At 38.5% G+C, this 22,436-nt stretch overlaps 1 protein-coding gene across 3 annotated transcripts in view; it reads left to right on the top strand.

Moving 5' to 3' along the window:
- Positions 1-434: 434 nt before the first annotated feature.
- Positions 435-22,436, top strand: part of YEATS4 (YEATS domain containing 4) — a 65,121-nt gene continuing 43,119 nt past the window's right edge. Inside the window, exons 1-7 of one of the 3 annotated variants that reach the window (XM_040491457.1) lie at positions 439-734; positions 3,225-3,344; positions 4,428-4,494; positions 4,601-4,695; positions 9,672-9,764; positions 9,853-9,940; positions 21,331-21,992. In XM_040491457.1, coding sequence (XP_040347391.1) covers positions 684-734; positions 3,225-3,344; positions 4,428-4,494; positions 4,601-4,695; positions 9,672-9,764; positions 9,853-9,940; positions 21,331-21,500 — 684 coding nt within the window. In that variant the 5' untranslated portion in view covers positions 439-683 and the 3' untranslated portion in view covers positions 21,501-21,992. Of the gene's footprint in view, positions 735-3,224; positions 3,345-4,427; positions 4,495-4,600; positions 4,696-9,671; positions 9,765-9,852; positions 9,941-21,330; positions 21,993-22,436 lie in introns of those variants that run through there. The other 2 variants (XM_040491458.1, XM_040491459.1) reach the window with 2 other exon arrangements.

Here is a 22,436-nt window from a genome sequence, read left to right as displayed (position 1 = left end):
GAACTGGCTACCATCTAAAACTTCAATTGGAAACCACTAGTTTAGTGCTGCACTAAGCTTTGCAGTTATCAGTGCCACTTACGAGCAATAGAGATAAGGTTTGCCGTCAAGTTATGGACCTTGGAATCTAAACTGTGAGTAGAAAAGAAAGTGAGGAGAGAAGGAGGTAAATAAGAAATGAGCCGTTCAAGTGTGGAGGTCTGGATGAAGACCACGAAAAGCTGGGGTTGGCGAGTAGATTTAATGAACTTGATTTCAGAATCGGAACTGCTCAGCGATGACAAGGTATTGGCTCTAAAAGCCAACTTCTCGGTTACTCTGTAGCCAGGTGGTCTGGGTCGGTTCCAGCGGTTTCCCGCCACCTCCGCACGCCCAGCAAGAGGGATGCGGCCCGGCGCGTGCGCACTGTGCGCGCGAGCTCGTCGCGCCTGCGCACGGCGCCGCCACCTCTCCTCCTTCCATCGGGCGCTACACCGCGCGGGGCTAAACGGCCTTCCGGGACGCCGCCCGCCGCGAGGAGTTTGCTGTGCCCCAGCGCCGCGAGCCCCGGTGACTCGCCCTCGCTCTACCCAGAAACCTTCCGTCTGAGCCCGCGCGGGAGGAGCGGGGCCTCTGAGGGGAGCGGCTACCCCGCCGGCCCCGGTCTCTTTCCCTGGCGGCGGCGGCTTCTTCTGTAGGACAATATGTTCAAGAGAATGGCCGAATTTGGGCCTGACTCCGGCGGGAGAGTGAAGGTCAGTCCCCGGCCCACGCCTCCGCTCCGGGAGCGGTTCTCCGGTCTTGGCTCCTCCCTGCGCAGCGTGAGGAGGGCCCGTTTGCTTTCCCTCTCGCGCCTTCTTCTCGGCTCGGGGTTGAACCGCGGTTTCCAGACGGGGAGTCACAGCTGCCGCGGGAAAATAAGGGTTTCTTTTGACTACCGTTTGGCCGCCTTCCCTCCAGAAATCAACCGGTAGTGGTTTGGGGAGAACTGGACATTGTTGCCGAGGCAAGTAGCCAGTTGGAGGGCTTGGTGTCATCTTCTGCCAGCCCCGGGCACCGGTAAACCGGGGTGCCGTCCACCTGAGTGTGAGGATAGTAACAGTGGCAGATACTGGATTACGCGCTTCCCGTGCCAAGCACTGTAGCTAACCGCTTTCCTCGGTTCTCTGATGCAGTCCCTCCAGCAGCCTTACGGAGGCTTACCCCACAGGGCACATGCAAGTGTGATCGCCGAAGAACCCTATCCCCAGGGTAGGATAGTTGAGGCAGCTTTCCAGAGTTCGTGGTGTTCACAGAGCCCCCCAGCTTCCGCCAAGATATGAATCAAGGCATGCAAAGAACGTAACACTGGCTGGCACGGAGAGAGCATTCAGTAAATGTTCAGTTTTTTTGTTTTTTTTTTTTTTAATTGTTGTAGAGCCTAACGTGATGTTTGACACTTAAACATTTCCCTCCCACTTCCTGCATCTCCTGGCACGTTAGTTTTTAAGGCAGGACTAACTGGTTCTTGATAGAACACCTATGTTTACCCCTTCTGATTTCAGGTTTATTGCATAAAGGAGATTCTTCCTTAAAAAACCAATCACCCACGTTTGCACCAATCTAGTTACTCTAGCTTTTCTTCGAGTCCCTCTAGCTTTTCTTCGAGTCCCTTTCTGTTTCCTACTGCTTTCACATAATTTTAACTGTGTGCGCATACAACTATTACACACAGTGCTTTCATGTCACATGCAAAGTAGGAGTTCTTGGAAAATTTCAAAAACTGCCAAAATGTATTGGAAGGGGGTCAGGTAAAACTCATAGTACCAGAAATTTCATAAATATATATTTAGCCAAGCTTTTTGCACAAGATTTTGGGTTGATAGGAAAGTACTACCAGAAGTTTAAAACATTGGCTTTTGGAGAACTTAAAAAAACTTTCTGTACTCGTGGTCATGTAAGGTTCAAAAAGTTTGGGGGCACCAGGGCGGCTCAGTTGATGGAGCGTCCACCTCTTGATTTCGGCTCAGGTCATGATCTCACCGTGGTGGGTGTGAGCCCTGGGGCAGGCTCTGCGCTCAGTGTGGAGCTGAGGCCTGTAGTCCTCAAATGCTTTTCTGTCAAAAATGAGTGTGAGTTAGTCACGTAGAGTCTTAAAATTAAGGATTTATTTCTCATTCTTGATTGTTACGTGGTCTTGTAGGCATCTTTTTCAAATTTAGATAAATTTCATTCATATAGAAAGTCTCTTGATAAATGAACCCCCTCTGCGTCACTGAGGAAATCTGCAAGTTTCCAGTAACACGGTAACAGCTACAGGATCTATTGTCTATTCACCTTACGCTCATTTGTTCAGGCCTTAAACCTGTGCCACAAGTGTCACTAGCACTTCCTGTGACTATTTAAATTCTCATACAGATTGCTTGCCTTCTTCTGAACTAACTTGAGGCTTGTAGGGATTGGATTTTTTTGTTAATTACCGGCCAAAATGGAAAGTTTTTTTTCATTTGTTCGCTGCTTTTCCTCCTTTCTTAGTAATTGTTGAGTACATTGGCATAGCACTTTTCACATGTGGTGTATTTTGCACTTGCACAGTCAGTTACATTCTTACTGTTGAACAACTAGTCTCAAGTTTCATGTGAAGTTTCATGTCATTCAGTATTTTCTCCTGACTTGAAATTTTTTGTTTCTCCTTTCCATGATCATCTGTCAACACCCACCACTTGTACACTTACCAGATGTGCCGAGAAACATGTACTTACATCTCAGAACTTAACACATAAGTAATAAAATGAACAATGTTTGCCCTAATTCTACCTAAAATCCTCTCCCAAACTGCCTTTAATATTTGTACTGTATTTTGGGAAACACTGCTATAAGCTGATAAATCAGGACATTATTACCATCAGGTGATGGCAGCCAAAACTGGTGGTCTTAATTCCTGAGGCTCACTTTCAAGTTTGTAAATAGCCTTTTGCCTTTCTTCAAAACAAAAACAAAGAAAAACCTCTCCAAGTACTTGACATGACTTAAATAGACATTTTCAAAGCGGGAACGTTATAATTAATCTGGTGTTTACTTACTTGTGTTAATATGAAATGAGAATAATCGTCTGAAATTGATTTTTTGAGAGAAATCCACATTATAAGAAAACTCTACGTTTTTAGATCACCTGCCATTCTTTAAAACAGGTTTTCACAGCTCTTATTCTGTACATTTGGGTAATAATACAATATTAATTGATGTTGAAATTATTTTTCTTTTAGGGGGTTACTATCGTTAAACCAATAGTTTATGGTAATGTTGCTCGATATTTCGGGAAAAAGAGAGAAGAGGATGGGCACACCCATCAGTGGACAGTGTATGTCAAACCGTATAGAAATGAGGTAGGCACTTGTTTCTCCTATAACTGTTTTGAAGCCATGGTTTGTTTTTGATTGAAGGTAAATTATAATATTATTTTATAGTAACTTCCTGATTATAAAATTGGCCCATTGTAGAAATGTCAACCCAAAAAAGTTGAAAGAATAAAGTGAGAGTTGTCATCATATAACTGTTAGCAGAAATCAATTTTGCAAAACTTTGTAACTAAAATTAAGTTATGATAACAAGAACTATGCTACAAACACAGCACATCTTCCAATCATCACATCTTAAGTTAGCCTAGTATTTAATCAGGTGTTTCAGGAATAGTAGTTCATACTTTTTAATTCTTTAACAATTGGTAAAAGACCATCAGAAAGGATGAATGGCAAAACTGCTGTATAATCTGGCTGCTGGTAATTTTGTTTTGCTGATGAATCTAATGTCTGGAATGCAGTCAGTACATAGTAGGTATTCAGTAGATGTTAATTGAACAAATATTTCTCCATTTAAAACCCTTTAAAGCACAAAAACTTTCATATGAATGTTTTTAGCAGTGTTATTCTTAATAGCCAAAAAAAAAATAGAAACAACCCAAATATCTTTCATCCGATGAATGGGTGAATAAAATGTAGGATATCCACACAATGGAATATTACTAGGCAGCAAAAAGAAATAAAGTACTGATACATGCTACTACCACATGGAATAAATTTAGAAATGTTATGGTAAGTGAAAGACGCCAGACCAAAAGCCACATACTGGATGATACCATTTTATAAAATGTCCGGAAGAGGCAAATCCATAGACACAGAAATAGAATGGTGGTTGCCAGTGAATGAGAGGAAGAGGGACTTAGGAGTTTGTGCTAATGGGTATGAGGTTTCTTTTTTGTGTGATAAAAGTATTCTAAAATAGATTATGGGGATGGCTGTACAACTCTGAATATTCTAAAAGCCATTGAATAGTTACTTTAAGTGGGTGAATTACGTGGTATGTGAATATCTTGACAAAGCTGTTATTAAAAAAAAAATACATGACTACATACATATTCTCTCAGTTTTTATATATAGATGGCAGAACTAATTAATTCCTCTGTATTTTAGGATATGTCAGCATATGTGAAGAAAATCCAGTTTAAATTACATGAAAGCTATGGCAATCCTTTAAGAGGTACAGTACAGTTTTTTTATTCATAATGTACAAATTTAAAAAGATTTTTTATTCATAATATACAAATTTAAAAATATTTTATAATTATTTTTTTCTCTCCTTTCAGTTGTTACTAAGCCTCCATATGAAATTACTGAAACAGGATGGGGTGAATTTGAAATAATCATCAAAATATTTTTCATTGATCCTAATGAAAGACCTGTGAGTAATGACAATCTTTGCAACCATAAAATAGATTTTTGTAATTGTGAAAATGTGACAATACTTGAATAGTTTGTTATATATTGACATTTTTATTCAGATACACTTTATGTAAGCTTATCGCATAGTATATTTTGCCTTGAGTTGAGATTTTTCATGGGAAGTGCCTTTCAAAACTTTAATTTTTCAAGTGTAGAAAGATGGGATATAATGTGAACATTTCTCAGAAAGAAGTCATGGGATTGTGTGATTACTAGAACAAAAAAAAGCTTAAAATTCATTAATATTATTTGGTTATTAGTAATAAACAAGATGAGTCCAACTCGTGTCAAGAATGAGAATACCCACTTTTTATAGTTAAAAGCCCTAGCAATAGTCTTTTTGTTTTTTCAAGTTGCTGTCCGTACTAGCAGCTTTACTTTATATTTTATTCATGAATTTTTATTTATAACCACTGACTTTTTCATCTTTTGATCTCTTCTTATCACATTGTTGCTTGATAATCAAAGCTTTCACTTTGATTCCTCAGCAATTTTGTGAGGTTGGTGATACCGTCATTTTAGAGATGAGGATACTGAGGTTCAGAAATCAAGCCATATTGCTCAAAAGCACAGTTACTGTGGCAGAGCTAGTTTTTGAACCCAAGTTATATGCACTCAAACCTCACATTCTTTCCATGACCCCCCCCCTTTTTTTTTTTTTGGACTAAGTCCACTCAGCTTGTTTTGTTTGTAAACCTATAGGGTCACAACTCAGTTATGGCTCCCTCATTCCACATATGCATGACTGGTGCTTAACTCTAGTTTCAGGTCATCACCGTTAATTTTCATCTTGTTAGATTCAGTGCATTCCTTTAGCACCAAACATTTACACTTTAATTATCAGATTACATTTTTAGAAGTGTATGTGCTTCTAAAGGAGCTATGATCTGGGCCTGTAGTTCAGAGAATTAGTTCCTAATGGACTGCACCAGAGATACTGGAGTTGTTTGTTAAAAATCTGGACTCCTAGGCCCCATCCCCTGGAAAGTCTGATTTAGTAGGTTTGGAGAGGGGGCCAGTACCCAGGTGATCTTGGTGCACAGTAAGATTTAGGACCCATAATATAGGCCATACTCTTCCTGCGTAGGAATTTCTTTAGGCAGTCTTTCAAATGAGAGTCTTGTTTGGGCTTGTTGTCTCCAGTAGACAGACTCTTGACTTTTGTCATTAAGTGAAACATCCTATTCAGATCTAGGTAGTTCTAAATGTAAGAAAGCTCCAGTTTATGGTAAGCTTCCTTGAACTTTTTACTGATAACTGTTCATACATTTGTTTTCTTTTCTCCTGAATAACATCTATAGCTTATTTAAATACTTTCCATGTGATAAGGTTTCCAGATCTCCTATCATTCTTTTGTCCTTCTTAGAATAGAATACTTTCAAAAGACATTATATTCTACTTGGCAAGAAATTATTAAATATCCATTATTTGTCAAGATATTGTTCTAGGGGTCGGATACAAAGATGAGATACTGTTCTTGTCCTTAATGAAAATAGTCTATTAGGGAGAATAGAGCACAGAAATGCAGCAGATATTGAGAGAGGAGAAGAAATCAGTAATGCTACTATAGCAGAAACTCTTTTTAACTTTGTAAGATTGCTTTGAATTCATTTTTACTTTGAGAATGTGCTGCCTTGTCTGTTCTTCAACTGTCTCACCCACCACTCTCAATTGGAAAATACATCTCTGAAAGAAATGATGGTATCATATAACTTCAGTATGAGACAACATTCAAAGTCCAGTCTTGGAAAGAGTGGTTATGACACTTCTGCAGTGATGAACTTATTGAATAAATTTCCATATAGATCTACATAGGCCTGAATTTTATTATCCAAAAACTATTGTCATCTTTTTTTTTTTTTAATGTTTATTTATTTTTGAGAGAGACCGAGCATGAGTGGGGGAAGGACAGAGAAAGAGGAAGACACAGAATCTGAAGCAGGCTCCAGGCTCTGAGCTGTCAGCACAGAGCCCAACGTGGGTCTCGAACTCACAAACTGTGAGATCATCACCCAAGCTGAAGTCGGATGCTTAACCGACTGAGCCAACTAGGTGCCCATCATTTTCTTTTAGTACAATGAAGCCTTTATACTTTTTTAATTGTTGGCTCTTTAAAATAAGTCAAGAAGGTTTATTTAAAATATAGAAGAAAGACCTAAGTAACTTGTGACTAATTCCTGTTACCCAATAACCTATTAATAGATTAAGCCATTATAAAAGGAATGGTTATTCCTAAAAGCAGAATGCTAAAGTTGGGTTTTTATTCCTAGAATTATCTTCATAGCTAGTATAGGCATTTCCATTGCTCTAAGAATCTTCAAACATCCTTCAAAATTAGAGACATTTATCTTGATGTTTTTCGTTGCCTATATCTGCATGAATGCTTTTGGGAATCTGAATAATAAATTTAAGGAAGGACAGTTTTATGATGCAGTTTTAAAATTTCTCTTAAATTATAAGAGTAAAATGTGCACACGGTTTTAAAAAATACTCTAAAAAAATACAAGTCTCCTGTATCAGTTTCTTAGGATTGCCATAATAAAGGACCACAAACTGGGGCGCCTGGGTGGCTCAGTCAGTTGGGCATCCGACTTTGGCTCAGGTCATGATCTCACGGTTTGTGAGTTTGAGCCCTGCATCGGTCTCCGTGCTGACAGCTCGGAGCCTGGAGGCTGCTTCGGGTTCTGTGTCTCCCTCTCTCTCTGCCTCTCCCCTACTCATGCTCTGTCTCTGTCTCAAAAATAAATAAAACATTAAAAAAAAAATGTAAGGACTACAAACTGAGTGGCCGAAAACAGCAGATGTTTATTCTCACGGTTCTGGAGGCTAGAAGTCCAAAATCAAGGTGTTGGCCATGCTCTCTCCAAAACCTCAAGAGAAGGAGGATCCTTTCTTACCTCTTCTAGTTCCAGGTAGCCCCAGGTGTTTCTTGGTTTTGGCAGTATAACTCTAATCTGTGCCTCCATTGTCACCTGGCCCCTATCTCTCCTTGTCTCTGTGTGTCTTCTCTTCTTACGAGGACACCAGTCATACTGGATTAGAGCCTAACCACTCTATCTTAACTTAATTACACCTGCAAAGACCCTATTTCCAAGTAAGGTCACATTTACTAGTACTAAGGGTTAGGACTTCAGCATATCTTTTGGCAGGGTCACAATTTAACTCATAACATTTTCTTTCTCCCTTCTCTGGCCCCTTCCCAAGAAGAACCACAGTGATTCTTTTCAGTTCTCTAGAAATTACTCCATGCATCTCCTATATTTCAATCTGTTTGATTTTTCAGTTTTATTTTTTTGTTTTATTTTGAGAGAGAGCATGTGCAGGTGAGTGGGGGAAGGGCAGAGAGAGAGAGAGAGAGAGAGAGAGAGAGAGAGAGAGAGAGAGAGAATCCCAAGTAGGCCCCATGTTGTCAGCGGAGCCTGATGCAGGGCTCAATCTCACAAACTGGGAGATCACCACCTGAGCTGAATCAAGAGTTGGACACTTAACTGACTGAGCCACCCAGGTGCTCCTGATTTTTCAATTTTAGGTAATACTGTCACCTCCTCATGTGATGACAGATGGTTCTTTTTCTTCATCATTCCAGGCTTCTTTTTTTGTTTTGCTGGAGGAATTATTTCAGAAAGGATGCCTGAGTAATGAACCTTTGAACCATTGCTGCCTGAAAATATCTTTATTTTTGCTTCATATTTGATTGTTTGGGTGAAAAATTGTAAGTTTCACAGGAGGGTATGTTCTCTTGTCTTTGAGTGATGGGAGAAGGGAAGGGTAACAGGCCTTGCCACCACACAGCATTCTTGATTTCTATAGCTGCCGACTTTGGGCTTGGAGCCTCCCTGGGGTTCCACTGGGAGTGCTGGCTCTGACCTCTGCTGCTGTTTTCTGCCGTAAGTTTTCATGTTGTGAGTTTTTCTGTTCTGGTTAATCCACTCACATAGTCTCCTCTCCCTTCTGTCTACTCCAGAAATTGTTAAATTATCTGCTTTAAATATGGTGTATATAGGGGCCCCTGGCTGGCTTAGTCAGTTGAATTTGACTCTTGATTTTGTCCCAGGGTCGTGGGACTGAGCCTCGCATTGGACTCCACACTGAGTGTGGAGTCTGCTTGAGATTTTATCTCTCCCTCCTCACTTTTGCTCCTCTCCCCTGCTGTCACGCTCTCTCTCTCTCAAATGGAAAAAAAAAAAAAAATTAAGTATGGTATATCATACATGTTATAATGATTTTAGCTAACCTTTTAGAAAATTCTTTGAGGCCTCTGAATTGGTTTCTATAACATCAATTCTGCTGTTTTGCTACCTAGGTTTTATTTTGTTCAAGTAATCACACATTATGCTGCAAAGCTTTTCCTTTGATGTCCTATTATACCTGTTCTTAGGTATTTTGAAGACCTGTTGCTCCTACAGAAGTAAATTATCATTGACTTTTATTTATTATTTATGTAATAATAGATCACCGAAGAAATATTTTGCATTCACTGAGCATTTTAGTATTGGTTATTTATTTTGAAAGTATAAAATCTTCCCTCTCCCTGTAAATTTGTAGACTTTAATCTTCACAGAATAGCTGTCAAAATTGATCTAGTTTTACCTGTGTAAATAAAAGAATTCATATCTTAATGATTTTCCAGTTTAATTTCTATAGCTGTATTTTATATTGTTTTTCTAAGTAGTCATCTTGTAGAGACGCTTTGTAACATCCATACTTACTCTCTTCAAAGCATTCATGTTTAGTCGATGTGGATGGATAATGATACCTAATAGGAAAATAAGATACAGAGTTTGAGTGATTTGCCACACAGTAAGTTGTAGTTGAGATACGATCCTGAATTTGACATGTTAGCTAATTCCAGTCTCTAATTCAGTTACAGAAATCATGATGTCTCACGATGATGAAAATCATTGCAAAGGTGTGACATCTATTTTTATTTCACAGGTGACCCTCTATCATTTATTAAAGCTGTTTCAGTCAGACACCAATGCAATGCTGGGAAAAAAGACAGTGGTTTCAGAGTTCTATGATGAAATGGTAAGAGGATTTTATAATGAGAATTTTAAAAGCATTTTAAGTTGTAGAACTTTGAAGTTATTGGTCTTTTTTCATTCTATCCCGTTAGATATTTCAAGACCCAACAGCAATGATGCAACAATTATTAACAACATCTCGCCAGCTAACGTTAGGAGCCTATAAGCATGAAACAGAATGTAAGTGCCATGAGTTCATAATTATTCTGAAAAATAATGTATTCTATTATGGTAAAAAGATTATGATTAGTAAGTATTAAATTTTTTTCTAATGATATATAAAGGTAAAATTTTTAGGAGTTAAAAAAAATGTATTACTATAGAACATCTATCTAAGAAGGATGTTTTAAATTGTTCTCAGAGTAAGGGTGCCTGGGTAGCTCAGTTGGTTGAGCATTCAACTCTTGATTTCAGCTCAGGTCATGATTCCTGGGTTGTGGGATAGAACCCTGCATCGGGCTCCACACTGAGTATGGAGCCTGCTTGAGGTTCTCCCTGTCTCTCCCTCTGCCCCCTCCCCTGCTTGTGCACTCTCTCTCTTTCTCAAAAAACAAAACAAAACAAAAAATTGTTTCCAAAGTAGGCTTACTTTCAGAAGGGTAAAAAACAGCCTCTCACATTCTTTGAAATACTGTCTTTTATTCTCTAATTACTTTTAAGCATTGCTTTTCACTAATTTTGCTTAATCTGTTACTCAGTCATTTCCTGTTTATTAGTCTTTGCTAATAAAATCTGTGTGAAGAACCTTGCAGAACACAATTAGAGTTGACTCTTGAACAACGCGGGGTTAGGGTTGCCAACCACCCTCCCATCCCCACCTCCCAACGGTCAGAAATCTGTGTACAACTTTTCACTTACCAAACACTTAACTACCAATAGCCTGCTGTTGACAGGAAGCTTTATTGGTAAACAGTACACACATATTTTGTATACTTATATGTATTTTATTCCATGTAATAAAGTAAAGTATACTATGGGGTGCCTGGGTAGCTCAGTTGGTTGAGTCTCCAAATCTTGATTTTGGCTCAGGTCATGGTCTCATGGTTTGTGAGATCAAGCCCTATTAATCTGAATTAATGCTGGGGTGGTAGGTACTAGAATGACATACTGATAATCAGTCATGTTGTATTTTCTCTCTAAGTTAACATGGCCTTAGAATCCCTTACACATCGCTTAGTGCAACTACTGCCAAGCATTTGCACTTGGCACTCAACGTGAAACCTATTTGCCATCCTTGTGTTAACATTTATGTCACCATTCATTCAGTTGTTCCTTTGATCTTCCATTCATTTGCTTCTAGTATATTTTGAGCCCCAGTTATATGCCAGGCATTGTCTTCGGTTCTGAAGATAGAGCAGTATCCAAACCAGACAAAATCCTTGCTCTCATGAAGCTTACATTCTAGTAAAAGAAAGGCAGATATTAAATAAATAGAACAATAAAGCGTAAGATAGTGATTAGGTGATATGGATAAAAATAAAGTAGGGGAGGGAACACCTTTGGTAGGAGGAGATAGTTGAAGTTTTAAATATCAGGTCAGAGAATGCTCCCTGAGTTTGTGGCATTTGAACAGATACCTAAAGGAGTAAGGAAGTGAACCATTCTTTTTTTTTTTTAATGATTTTTTTTTTTTTTTTTCCAAGAGAGAGACAGAGAGCAAGCAGGGGAGGGGCAGAGAGAGAGAGGGAGACACAGAATCCGATGCAGGCTCCAGGCTCAGAGAGGTTAGCACAGAGCCTTACACAGGGCTTCAACCCACGAACCATGAGGTCGTGACCTGAGCTGAAGTTGGACGCTTAACTGACTGAGCCACCCAGGTGTCCCAGAAGTGAACCATTCTTATCTGAGGGAAGAATGTTAAGTGTCAGGGGAGCAAGAAGGGCAAAAACCCTAAGGTAAGAGCATGCCTGGCATATCTGAGTAGGCCAGTGTGATTGGAGTAGAGTGAATAAAGGGACAAGAAGGGGGAGGTGAGACCAGAAAAGTTAATAAGGGACCAAGTCATTTAGGGACTTGAGGGTAGCCGCAAGTACTTTACAGTATTAATTAGAAGGAAATGTGAAGTTGTTTGTGGGTTTTTTAACAGAAGTGACATTATAAAACATTTTAAAAGATCAATCACCCTGGCTGCTGTGTTGAAAACACACATAAAGCAAAAAGTATAGTGGCAGAGAGAATAGTTAGGAGGCTGTTCCAGTATTCCAGATATGATAGAGTGGTAGGTGGTACCAGAGTAATAGCAGTGGAAGTGCTGAGAGGGTGTCAGGTTTTGATTTATTTTGAAGATAGATACAATAGGATTTTTTGATGGTTTTAAGAATAAGATGTGAGAGAAGTAGACAGAATAACTCTTAAGGTTTTGGGCCCAAGGAGCCAAAAAAAAACCATCGTTGCTTTTCATAGAGGTGGGAAGTCTGGGAGGGGCAGGCTTTGGCAGAAAGATTAGAAGTGCTGTTGTGGACATGTTGAATGTGGGATGCCTGTAAGACATCAAAGTGGAAATGCTGGTAAGGGAATTGCACCCACAAGTCTAGTATTTAAGGAGAGGTCTAAGCTAAAGATACACATTTGGAAGTTAGTATATGGATGGATTTATAAATTTTAAGACCAACTAGTATCATCAAAGGAGTGAGTAAAGATAAAAAAAGAGGTCTAAGGACTGAGCCATGGGCACCAACATTTAGAGATTAAGGAGATCACCAGAAAATGAAATTAAGAAATAGCAGTGAGTATGGAGAAAAACAAGGTGCATATAATGTAAAGTCAGGTGAAGACAGTGTATCAGGAAACAGTCATTAGCTCTGTCCAATACTGCTAGAACCGATACTGATAGTGGTCCAATGCTGATAGATCAAGTAAGATAAGAGCCGAGAAACGGGCTAGTAGAAGTTCTTGATGACCTTAGGAGGAGCAATGGAAGGAGAATGGTAAGGACAGAAGATCAACTGAAATGGATCAAAAGAGAATGAGAGAAATGGAGATGGAGACAGGCGCTGGGGGCAACTGTCTTGGAGCTTGGCTATAAAGGGAAGTAGTAGCCTTGGAAGTGGTAGCAGAAGCAGGATATGGGGTCAAGAGGTGGGGAGGGGGTACAATATCAGGGGGGAAATAAGCCAGTATATTGTAGGCCACAAGAGGTGAACGCAATAAAAGAGGGAGTGGGGGATGAGAATGCAGGAGAGAAGGGGGTTGTGGTTTAACTGCTAATGGTTGTAATGGTGTTTTGTTTGTATTTTCATGAAACCTGTGACTAGGAGTTACAAGAGCTGAATACTAATTACAATTTTGCAACTCGGTAGTCACTGAAAATTTTAAATCACACTGATTTAAAAAATTTTATGCTTTATTTTTTACATCTACAAGAACATTTACCTGGACTACTTTGTTATAAACATAGAACATATGTATGTGATCACTTTTAGAAGGTAAAAAGCACTATTGATAGGCTATTTTGTATTAGTCATTTCCTCTTCATTATAGATCTTTCTCCTATACTATGGAAATGTGCCCAATTCATAAGAGTAAACTTCTCTTTTAAAATTCAAATGCCCACAGGGGCACCTGGGTGGCTCAGTTAGTTGAGTGCCTGACTCTTGATTTGGGCTTAGGTCATGGTCTCGCAGTTCGTGGGTTCGAGCCCCACATTGGGCTCTGCACTGACAGCATGGAGCCTTCTTGGGATTCTCTCTCTCTCCCTCTGTCTCTCCCTCCCTGTCTCTCTGCCTCTCCCCAACTCACTCTCTCTCAAAATAAATAAACTAAAAAAATAATGACCCAAGTGCCCACATTTTTGTATTTTCAACAAACTAATATTAATTCAGGTGTGTATAGTAGGTAGTACTGATAACGTGTTTTATAAAAAGGACTTTGATGTGTTAAAGCTTATGGTATGGAGTTGTATAACCTTGGGAAGTTTTTAATCAGTAAATTACATGTTTTGTATTCAGTTTATTTTCTTAATAGTATCTAATTCCATAAATGATATTGGCACAACTGTTAAGCTTTTGGAAGGAAAACTTAATTTAGATCATTGCTCGTAGCATTTACAAAACAAATTCCAGTTTAATTAAATGTAGTAAATTTTTTTTTTTTTTTAAGTCAAGCAACCTGTCATTTAAAAAATTAGAGAAGTGACTTTCTGTCCTGGTTAGGAAGACTTGCTAAATTTGTGGTATGAGAAGAAATCACATTAGAAGAAATTACATGAAAAGAAAGGCAGACTTGGCTTTGTAAAATATATTTAACTTCTACATTTCAGAAGGACGAAAAAAAATAAATTTGTGGAAAATATGGCAAGGGATTCATAGCTTTAAAACCCTGAACTCGATAACGTAGAAAAAATTTTTGAACTTCAGTTGACAAATAGACAAAAGCCATGGGCAGACAGATGAAAGAAGAGATGGCTAGAGAATAGAGTGGGAAAATACTGGCCCTGCTAGTAATTTTAAAAATGCAAGCCAAACATTAGTGGGTTGCCATATTTGTATCAAATTAGCAAAAGGAATCTTTAATAGTAGTACATGTTAAGGATTTGGTGAACCTTGCATTCTCATGAATTGTTTAGCCTTTTTAGGAAAGCAATTTTGGAATCTTAATCAAAGACATAAAAAAGATATGTACATTTTTACCAATTTGAGGGCATAACACCCAATATTTGGTTATAATAAAATAATCAGAGCTATTAAACGCTTACTGTTTTTACTCATCTAAATCTGTAAATGTATAAACTCATTTAAATCTACAATAACTTTTTAGGTAATCCACTTGGAAGAGGGAGGCACAGGGAGTTTAAGAAACTTGCCCAAGTTTACACGGCTAGTTAGTGGTGGAGCCTGAACTTCATCCTAGGCAGTCTTCACAACTTAGGCTCAAAAAACTTAGCAATATATTTAGATAGAGTAATACTCAGAGTAGAGGTTGCATGTTATGTAGCATATTAAAAGTTTATAATTTTCTTTTTATCACATTTCTTTATTTTTGAGAGGCAGAGAGAGAGCGTGAGTGGGGAAGGGACAGAGAGAAGGGGGGACACAGAATCTGAAGCAGGCTCCAGGCTCTGAGCTGTCAGCATAGACCCCGGTGCAAGGTTCGAACTCACGAACTGTGAGATCATGACCTGAGCCAAAGTCGGACCCTCAACTTACTGAGCCACCCAGACACCCTGCATATTAAAAGTGTATGAACCTATTTACATCAATAAATTTATAGAAAATTGCTTAAGTACAGTGATCTGGCTATTAATCACTTCTATAAGGAATCATTAAAACGATAGTGCGCACGTGATAAGAGCTTACTGTGTACTAGATAAGTGCTTTATATTTCTGAACTTCTTGAATACCTCTAACAACCCTAGGAGGAAGGTACTATTAGCCCCATTTTGTGAGTTAAGGCCCTAGATCATAGAGAGACTTGATGACTTGTCCCAAATCACCCAGTGAAGCCAGGATTTAACCCGCGTCCATGCTGTCTTTCTTTTCTGTTTGATAAACTGTTCTGTCTCTGTGTAAAAGCCTCATAGTTTGTGCTTCTACTAACTAGTAAGTTATATGACTTGGCAAAAATAATTCCTCTTTGGATTGATTTCCTCCAAATTGAGGCTTAATTTGGAAATTTAAAATAAGTTTTTAAAAATTGTTTTATTTCTTTGTTTTGAGAGAGAGTGTGCGAGCAGAGGAGGGACAGAGAGAGAGAGAGAGAAAGAGAGAGAGAGAGAGAGAGAGAGATAGAGAGAGAGAGAGAGAGAGAGAGAGAGAGAATGCCAAGCAGGCTCTGCACTGTCAGCACAGAGCCCAATGTGGGGCTCAAATTCATAAACTGTGAGATCATTACCTGAGCTGAAACCAAGAGTCGGACGTTTAACTGACTGAGCCACCTGGTGCCCCAAAACAAACATTTTTTTATATGATCATTTAATATATAGGAAGCAGAAAACTGAAACAAGCTAAAAGCAGTTTTTGAATTTTTTCCTTTATGATCTCATTGTTAATTAGCCCAGGTCTTCTTCCAAATATATCATGCCCTTTGCAGTCTTACGATTTGTCAAAAAATAAAGTGTAATGACTAAGCCAAACAACAGGAATCTATATTACAGTGAATGCTGTCCTTTTGACAAAGGAGTCGGATCAGGTCTTCCTGACTACATTTAAAACTATCTGTTGCCGTTTGTGCAGGACTTCTTATTGCTTCCCAAATCTATATGTGCTGTTTCCAGGGCCTGCAGTGTCCGCTTCTTCCATCTGATTCCTTTCTCATTCTTTAAAACTCAGTTCAGATTTTACTGCTGCCAAGAAGCCTTCCTTGATACACACACACACACACACACACACACACACACACACACACCCTTTCATGTTGGTATGAATCCAGTCTGCTCTCATAGCTCCCTATGACACTGTAATTCATTTTTCTTTCTGGTCTATTTTCTTCCTCTACCTCAGCATCTAACAAAGTGCCTTTCACTCAGTATACATTTTATAATTGATGTGGAGAGAGAGGGAGCAAGGAGAGAAAAATTTTTGCATAGTAAAACACTCTAAGTCTAAAGACAGACAAGCCATGAAAAATACTGTATTCATATCACAAATGACTAGTTTCTTTAAAGTATAACAGACTCCTGCACATCAGTAAGAAAGGCCAATAACTAAAAAGCTTCTGCACAGCAAAGGGAAGCATTAACAAAATGAAAAGGCAACATAATGAATGGGAGAAGGTATTTACAAAGGATGTATCTGATAAGGGGTTCATATCCAAAAACATAAAGAACTCCTGCAACTTGATAGCAAAAAAAAAGCAAACAATCCAATTTAAAAATGAGCAGAAGATCTGAATAGTTTTCCAAAGAAGACACACAGATGGCCAACAGGCACATGAAAAGGTGCTCAATATCACTCATCAGGGAAATGCAACTTAAAATTACGATAAGATACCACCTCACATCTGCTAGAATGGCTAGAATCAAAAAGACAAGAAATAACAAGTGTTGGTGAGGACGTGGAGAAAAGGGAACCCCGATGCACTGTTGGTGGGAATGTAAATTGGTGCAGCCACTCCAGAAAACAGTATGGAAATTCATCAAAAAATTAAAAATAGAGCTATTATATGATCCAACAATTCCACGTCTGGATATTTATATGACAAAAACAGAAACAGCCCCATGTTCTTTGCAGCATTATTTACAGTAGCCAAGATACTGTTTACAATAAACAACCGAAGTGTCTATTGATGAATGAGTAGATAAAGCAAACGTATACACAGCGGAATATATATACAGTGGAATATTATTCAACTGTAAAAAAAAAAAAAGGAAATCTTGCCATTTTTGTGACAACATGGAAGGACCTTGAGGACATTATGCTAAGTGAAATAAGTTAGAGAAAGACAAATGCCAAATGATCTCATATATGGAATTAAAAAACAAAAACTAGGGGCGCCTGGGTGGCGCAGTCGGTTAAGCGTCCGACTTCAGCCAGGTCACGATCTCGCGGTCCGTGAGTTCGAGCCCCGCTTCGGGCTCTGGGCTGATGGCTCAGAGCCTGGAGCCTGTTTCCGATTCTGTGTCCCCCTGTCTCTCTGCCCCTCCCCCGTTCATGCTCTGTCTCTCTCTGTCCCAAAAATAAATAAACGTTGAAAAAAAAAAAAATTAAAAAAAAAAACAAAAACAAAAACTAAGCTCATAGATGTGGAGAATGAATTGGTGGTTGTTGGAGTCAAGAGTAGGAGGTTGGTGAAATGGATGCATGGGTAAAAAGGCACAAACTTCCAGTTAAAAATAAAGTCATGGGGATGTAATGTACAGCACGGAAACTGTAGTTAGCAATATTGTATTGCATATTTGAAAGTTGCTAAGAGATCTTAAAAGTTATCACAGGAAAGAAAATTTTTGTAACTATGGTGACAGATGTTAACCAGATTTACTGTGATGATCATTTTGCGGCATATACAAATGTGAAATCATTATGTTCTACACCTGATACTAACATGTCAGTTATACCTCAATTTTTTAAAAAGGCCAGTAATGTGATAGAAATATTAGCAAAGGTAAAACATAATTCATAAAAAGGAAGAGGGAGATTAGTGGTCAGCCTTAGTGGTAAAAGAGAAATACAAATTAAAATTACTCTGAAATACCATTTTTAACCTTTCAGAGTAACTGAGACCAAAAAGTTGAAACAGTAGGGAAACAGACATACAATGCTAGTGGGATTGTAAATTGATAGAACCTTTTTTTTTTTTAATGTTTATTTGGTTTTGAGACAGACAGAGTGTGAGTGGGGGAGGGACAGAGACAGAGACACAGAATCTGAAGCAGGCTCCAGGCTGTCAGCACAGAGTCTGATGCAAGTCTCGAACTCACGAACTGTGAGATCATGACTTGAGCCAAAGTCGGACTCTCAACTGAGCCACCTAGGCGCCCCATAAATTAATAGAAAAGAGTCACTTGGCATTCCTTCAAAGTTACAAGTATGTGTATCCTTTGCCCCAACAATGATACTTAACAGGAATTTATCCTGCAGGTGTACTGGTTATATCACAAGTATACTGAAATGATTATGCACAGCATACATTTTACCATTGTAAAAGAAAAAATGGAAATACCCTGCATATCAAAGGGGACAGATAAATTATGTATGTCCATTTAGTGAGGTCGTCTACAGCCTTTAAGAGAATAAGACAGCTCTAAGATATAGAATAGGCTTTCAGATGTAATATTAAGTGAAACAGCAAGGTGCAGAGCAGTGCATATATAGTCTGATACTACTTGTTTGGGAGTGAGGAGAAGAAATCACTTAGATGTGTGCTTGTCTATGAACAAATTATTTCTGGAAATATACCAAAGAAACCTACAACTGATTTTCTCCGGGAATAATCAGTGTGGGATTGGTGTGGGAGGGAGTGAAAGGAGACCTTTTTTCATCATCTACGTTTTTCAGCCTTTTTATTTTGTATCATGTGTAGGTACTACTATTTTCAAAATCAATTTTAAAAATAAAAGCAATGAAAGAAATCACAAAGAAAGTAAGGATTGTTTTGCCAATATAAAATTTTATGTGTATTACAAAATGTATCACAAAAAGAAAGTCCCCAGCCAGGAGTAAAATAAAGAAATATTACTGCATGCTTTTAATATGCTAGGTGATTTACATTTATTACTTAATTTTCAGAAATCCTCTGAGAAATACAGTTTTAACTGTACCAAATAGAAAACAGATTGAGGGAGACTTACGTGATATCAGCATTTAACCAATAAGGGGCCAAGGTTATATTCGAACCGAAGTCTTTCTGATTTCACAGGGCTTTTTTGCCCTGGTTTTCCAAACCGTGCTGCTTCCAGTCAGTGATATCTTATCAAAAGTACAGCTACGCTTTAATAGCCATCAGCAGCAATTACCTGAAATGCCCACAAGATGGAAATGTTGGATGAAAGTAGGCATTTTTCTTTGTAAAGCATACTACTACACTACCCAAATGGAATATTTAAATGGATGTATTCACCTGGGTGACTGTCAGTTAAGCGGCTAACTTCAGCTCAGGTCATGGTCTCTTCATGGATTCGAGCCACATATTGGGCTCTGCTGACAGCTCAGAGCCTGGAGCCTGCTTCGGATTCTGTGTCTCCCTCTCTGCCCCTCCCCCACTCGTGCTCTGTCTCTCTCTCTTTCAAAATTAAATAAACATTAAAAATAATAAATAGGTGTATTCTATTTTACAGTAATGATATTTTCTTTAGTAATTTGTTATGCAGTCAGCTAGAATGTTTTAGATATCATTTAGTGTTTCTTTGTCATATTGGTAGTTAGGATGGCTTTTTATGTACCTGGCAGTATTCCAGATACTTTATATACATTAATTCATTTAAAATGTTTAAATAAAGTTTACATATCAACTAAAAATGGAAGTTCACAGCTCTGCTTACCCTACTTCATAAGATGCTAGGTCCTCTTTGACTAGCTGGTCATTAATACCAGTAGGAGTCATTCCACAAGCACCAAGAAAATAGACAAGCTCAACTAAGAGCACATTATCTACCAGAATTTCTGTAAAACCACGAAGACAAGTTTGGGAGAAAGAAATAGGTCGCAAAATAAATGAAGTAATTAAAACTAGAAGTTAAGGGTGTCTGGGTGGCTCAGTCAGTTAAGTGTCTGACTCTTCGATTTTGGGCCCTGGTCATGATCTGGCAAGTAGTTCATGAGATTGAGCCCTGTGTCAGGCTCTGGGCTGTCAGCACAGAGCCTGCTTGGGATTCTCTCTCCCCCTGTCTGTCTGCCCTCCCCCACTGGCATGCGAGTACACACTTTCTAAATAAATAAATAAATAAAATTTTTAAAAACTACACTTAAAATATTTTTTTAATAATATGAGGTATTTGTTATAGTCTGATTATAATATACATCATAATATAGTGAGGAAAAGAGCATAAAAATAATAAATAACTTAAGAGTGGCACAGCTAATAAATGGTACAGCTGGAATTTAGACCTAAGAATTATTGCTGTCTTTTTTGAGAAAAAAAATAAAGGTTTGTTTTACCAGTGTGATTTTGTTTATATGTTTCACCTGTACATTAAGAACACTGTATGTATGTATGTGGTTTTTTTTTTTTAAGTTTATTTATTTTGAGAGAGAGAGAACCAGTGAGGGAAGGACAGAGAGTGAGGGGGACAGAGGATCTGAAGCAGTCTCTGTGCTGACAGCAGAGAACCCGATGTGAGGCTCAAACTCACAAACCAGAAGATCATGATCTGAGCCAAAGTAGGACGCTTAACTGACTGAGCCACCAGGTGCCCCTGTTTATTTATTCTTAAATGTTTATTTTGAGAGAGAGAGAGAGCTCGCACGCAAGAGGGGGTGCAGGGGCAGAGAGAAACTCCCAAGCAGACTCCACGCTGCCAGCACAGAGCCCAACACAGAACTCAGTCTCAGGAACCATGAGATCATGTCCTGAGATGAAACCAAGAATTGGAAACTTAGTGGACTGATCCACCTAGGCACCCCTCTTTATTTGCTTTTAATTTTTTAACATTTATTTTTATTTTTTGAGAGAGAGATCCTGTGCACAAGTGGGGGAGAGGCGGAGGGAGAGGGAGAATCTTAAGCAGCCTCCACGTTGAGCTTAGGGCCCTATGTAGGGCTCCATCTCAGGACTGTGAGATCATGACCTGAGCAGAAATCAGGAGCCAGGCACTTAACCAACTAAGCCACCCAGGTGCCCTCAGAACACTGTATTTAGTTAGCTCTTCTTATTAGTTGGATGTCTCTTGGATTGTATGCCCCCTTATTTCCAAATTTGTGTATGGAAAGGAAAACAAGGACATTATGTCTTAACATCTTAATTGTAAATTTTAAACTGTGAGTGGCCAAATTTCAGTCTTAGTTGTAGAAAATGTCTTAGCTTCTCTCTTGAGAGTTCAGACTTTCTACCCACCTCCTTATGTTTAATGTAATATATCTTAAGTTGTTTATATTTTTTATCATGGAAATTGACCTAAGGAAATGCCATATTTATTACTCTATAACATACCTTAGACATCTGAGAAAAATGAAATAGTTCGATAAAAATGTTTTCCTTAGTTGCAGAACTTGAAGTGAAAACCAGAGAAAAATTAGAAGCTGCAAAAAAAAAAACAAGCTTTGAAATCGCAGAGCTTAAGGAGAGATTAAAGGCAAGTCGTGAAACTATAAATTGTTTAAAAAATGAAATCAGGAAACTTGAAGAAGATGATCAGACAAAAGAGATATAAACAGTTCTAAGAGAACTTGATAGTAAGCTAAGCTGAAAATAAGATGGACTTTAAAGGAGAAATGGACCGCACATGCCATGATGTTTCTTAGAGAAACGGTACATGTAGTTGTTGACCACAGATTTCTCAGCAATTAAGTCAAAGTATTTGTACTTTTCAAGCAGTGTTTAAGGAAGTGAAATATATGTGTGTAATGAGAATGAATGCTGAATAGGCATTTTATCAACCCATTTTAGGGTAATTCTAATGATGTTAAGCACAATTTAAAAAATTTTTTCGCTTTGTATGTATAGCTTATCCTTTTGACAAGCATCACGATTTCATTATAAAGTGTAAGTGTAAAAATTTTGTACTTTCCTGGTAGAATTAGTGGTAAATTAACATGTATATTTAATTTTTTAAGTTCTTACCTGTCCCCATCCTAATAACTCTTTTGTATCTGTTGTGCCCACTGCCCAGTAAGTACTCAATAAATGTAGTTTACAGATCTTGTGTCTGCCTCTTGATGTGTTTCTTCCTCTTTGATGAAGCACCTGTAGCTCTCTTCCTACAATAATGTATCTCCATAGTACTGTGATCACACATCTCTTATTGGCACTCATTTGTGCATGGAGATGGCAAAGATCATATTTTAAGTATTACTCTGCCTAACTACCACAGTGTCATTCATTTTCACATAGAAAAATATTTCATCCCTCCTACATTTTCCAAAGATACATAGGAAGCAGCTATGCATCAGCTTCACATATGACCCCTAATTTCTCCACTTCTCCTTAGCCTGTCCTGTTCAGATCCACATGGCAAACCCTCTAGTTTTGGACTCATGTAATTTGAACATTCAGTAGTACTTAGGCCATGTCAGCTGATCTGTGTAGGCACCCTAGGGACAATAGTAGGTAGGAAAGTATCTTGGAAAACATATAACATTAACATTAG

This window comes from Herpailurus yagouaroundi, unplaced genomic scaffold, assembly GCF_014898765.1.
Source record: "Herpailurus yagouaroundi ecotype Mexico unplaced genomic scaffold, PumYag 182, whole genome shotgun sequence".
NCBI lineage: Eukaryota > Metazoa > Chordata > Mammalia > Carnivora > Felidae > Herpailurus > Herpailurus yagouaroundi.
The sequence above is the reverse complement of the archived record's forward strand: the minus strand, read 5'-3'. Positions and strand labels throughout refer to the sequence as shown.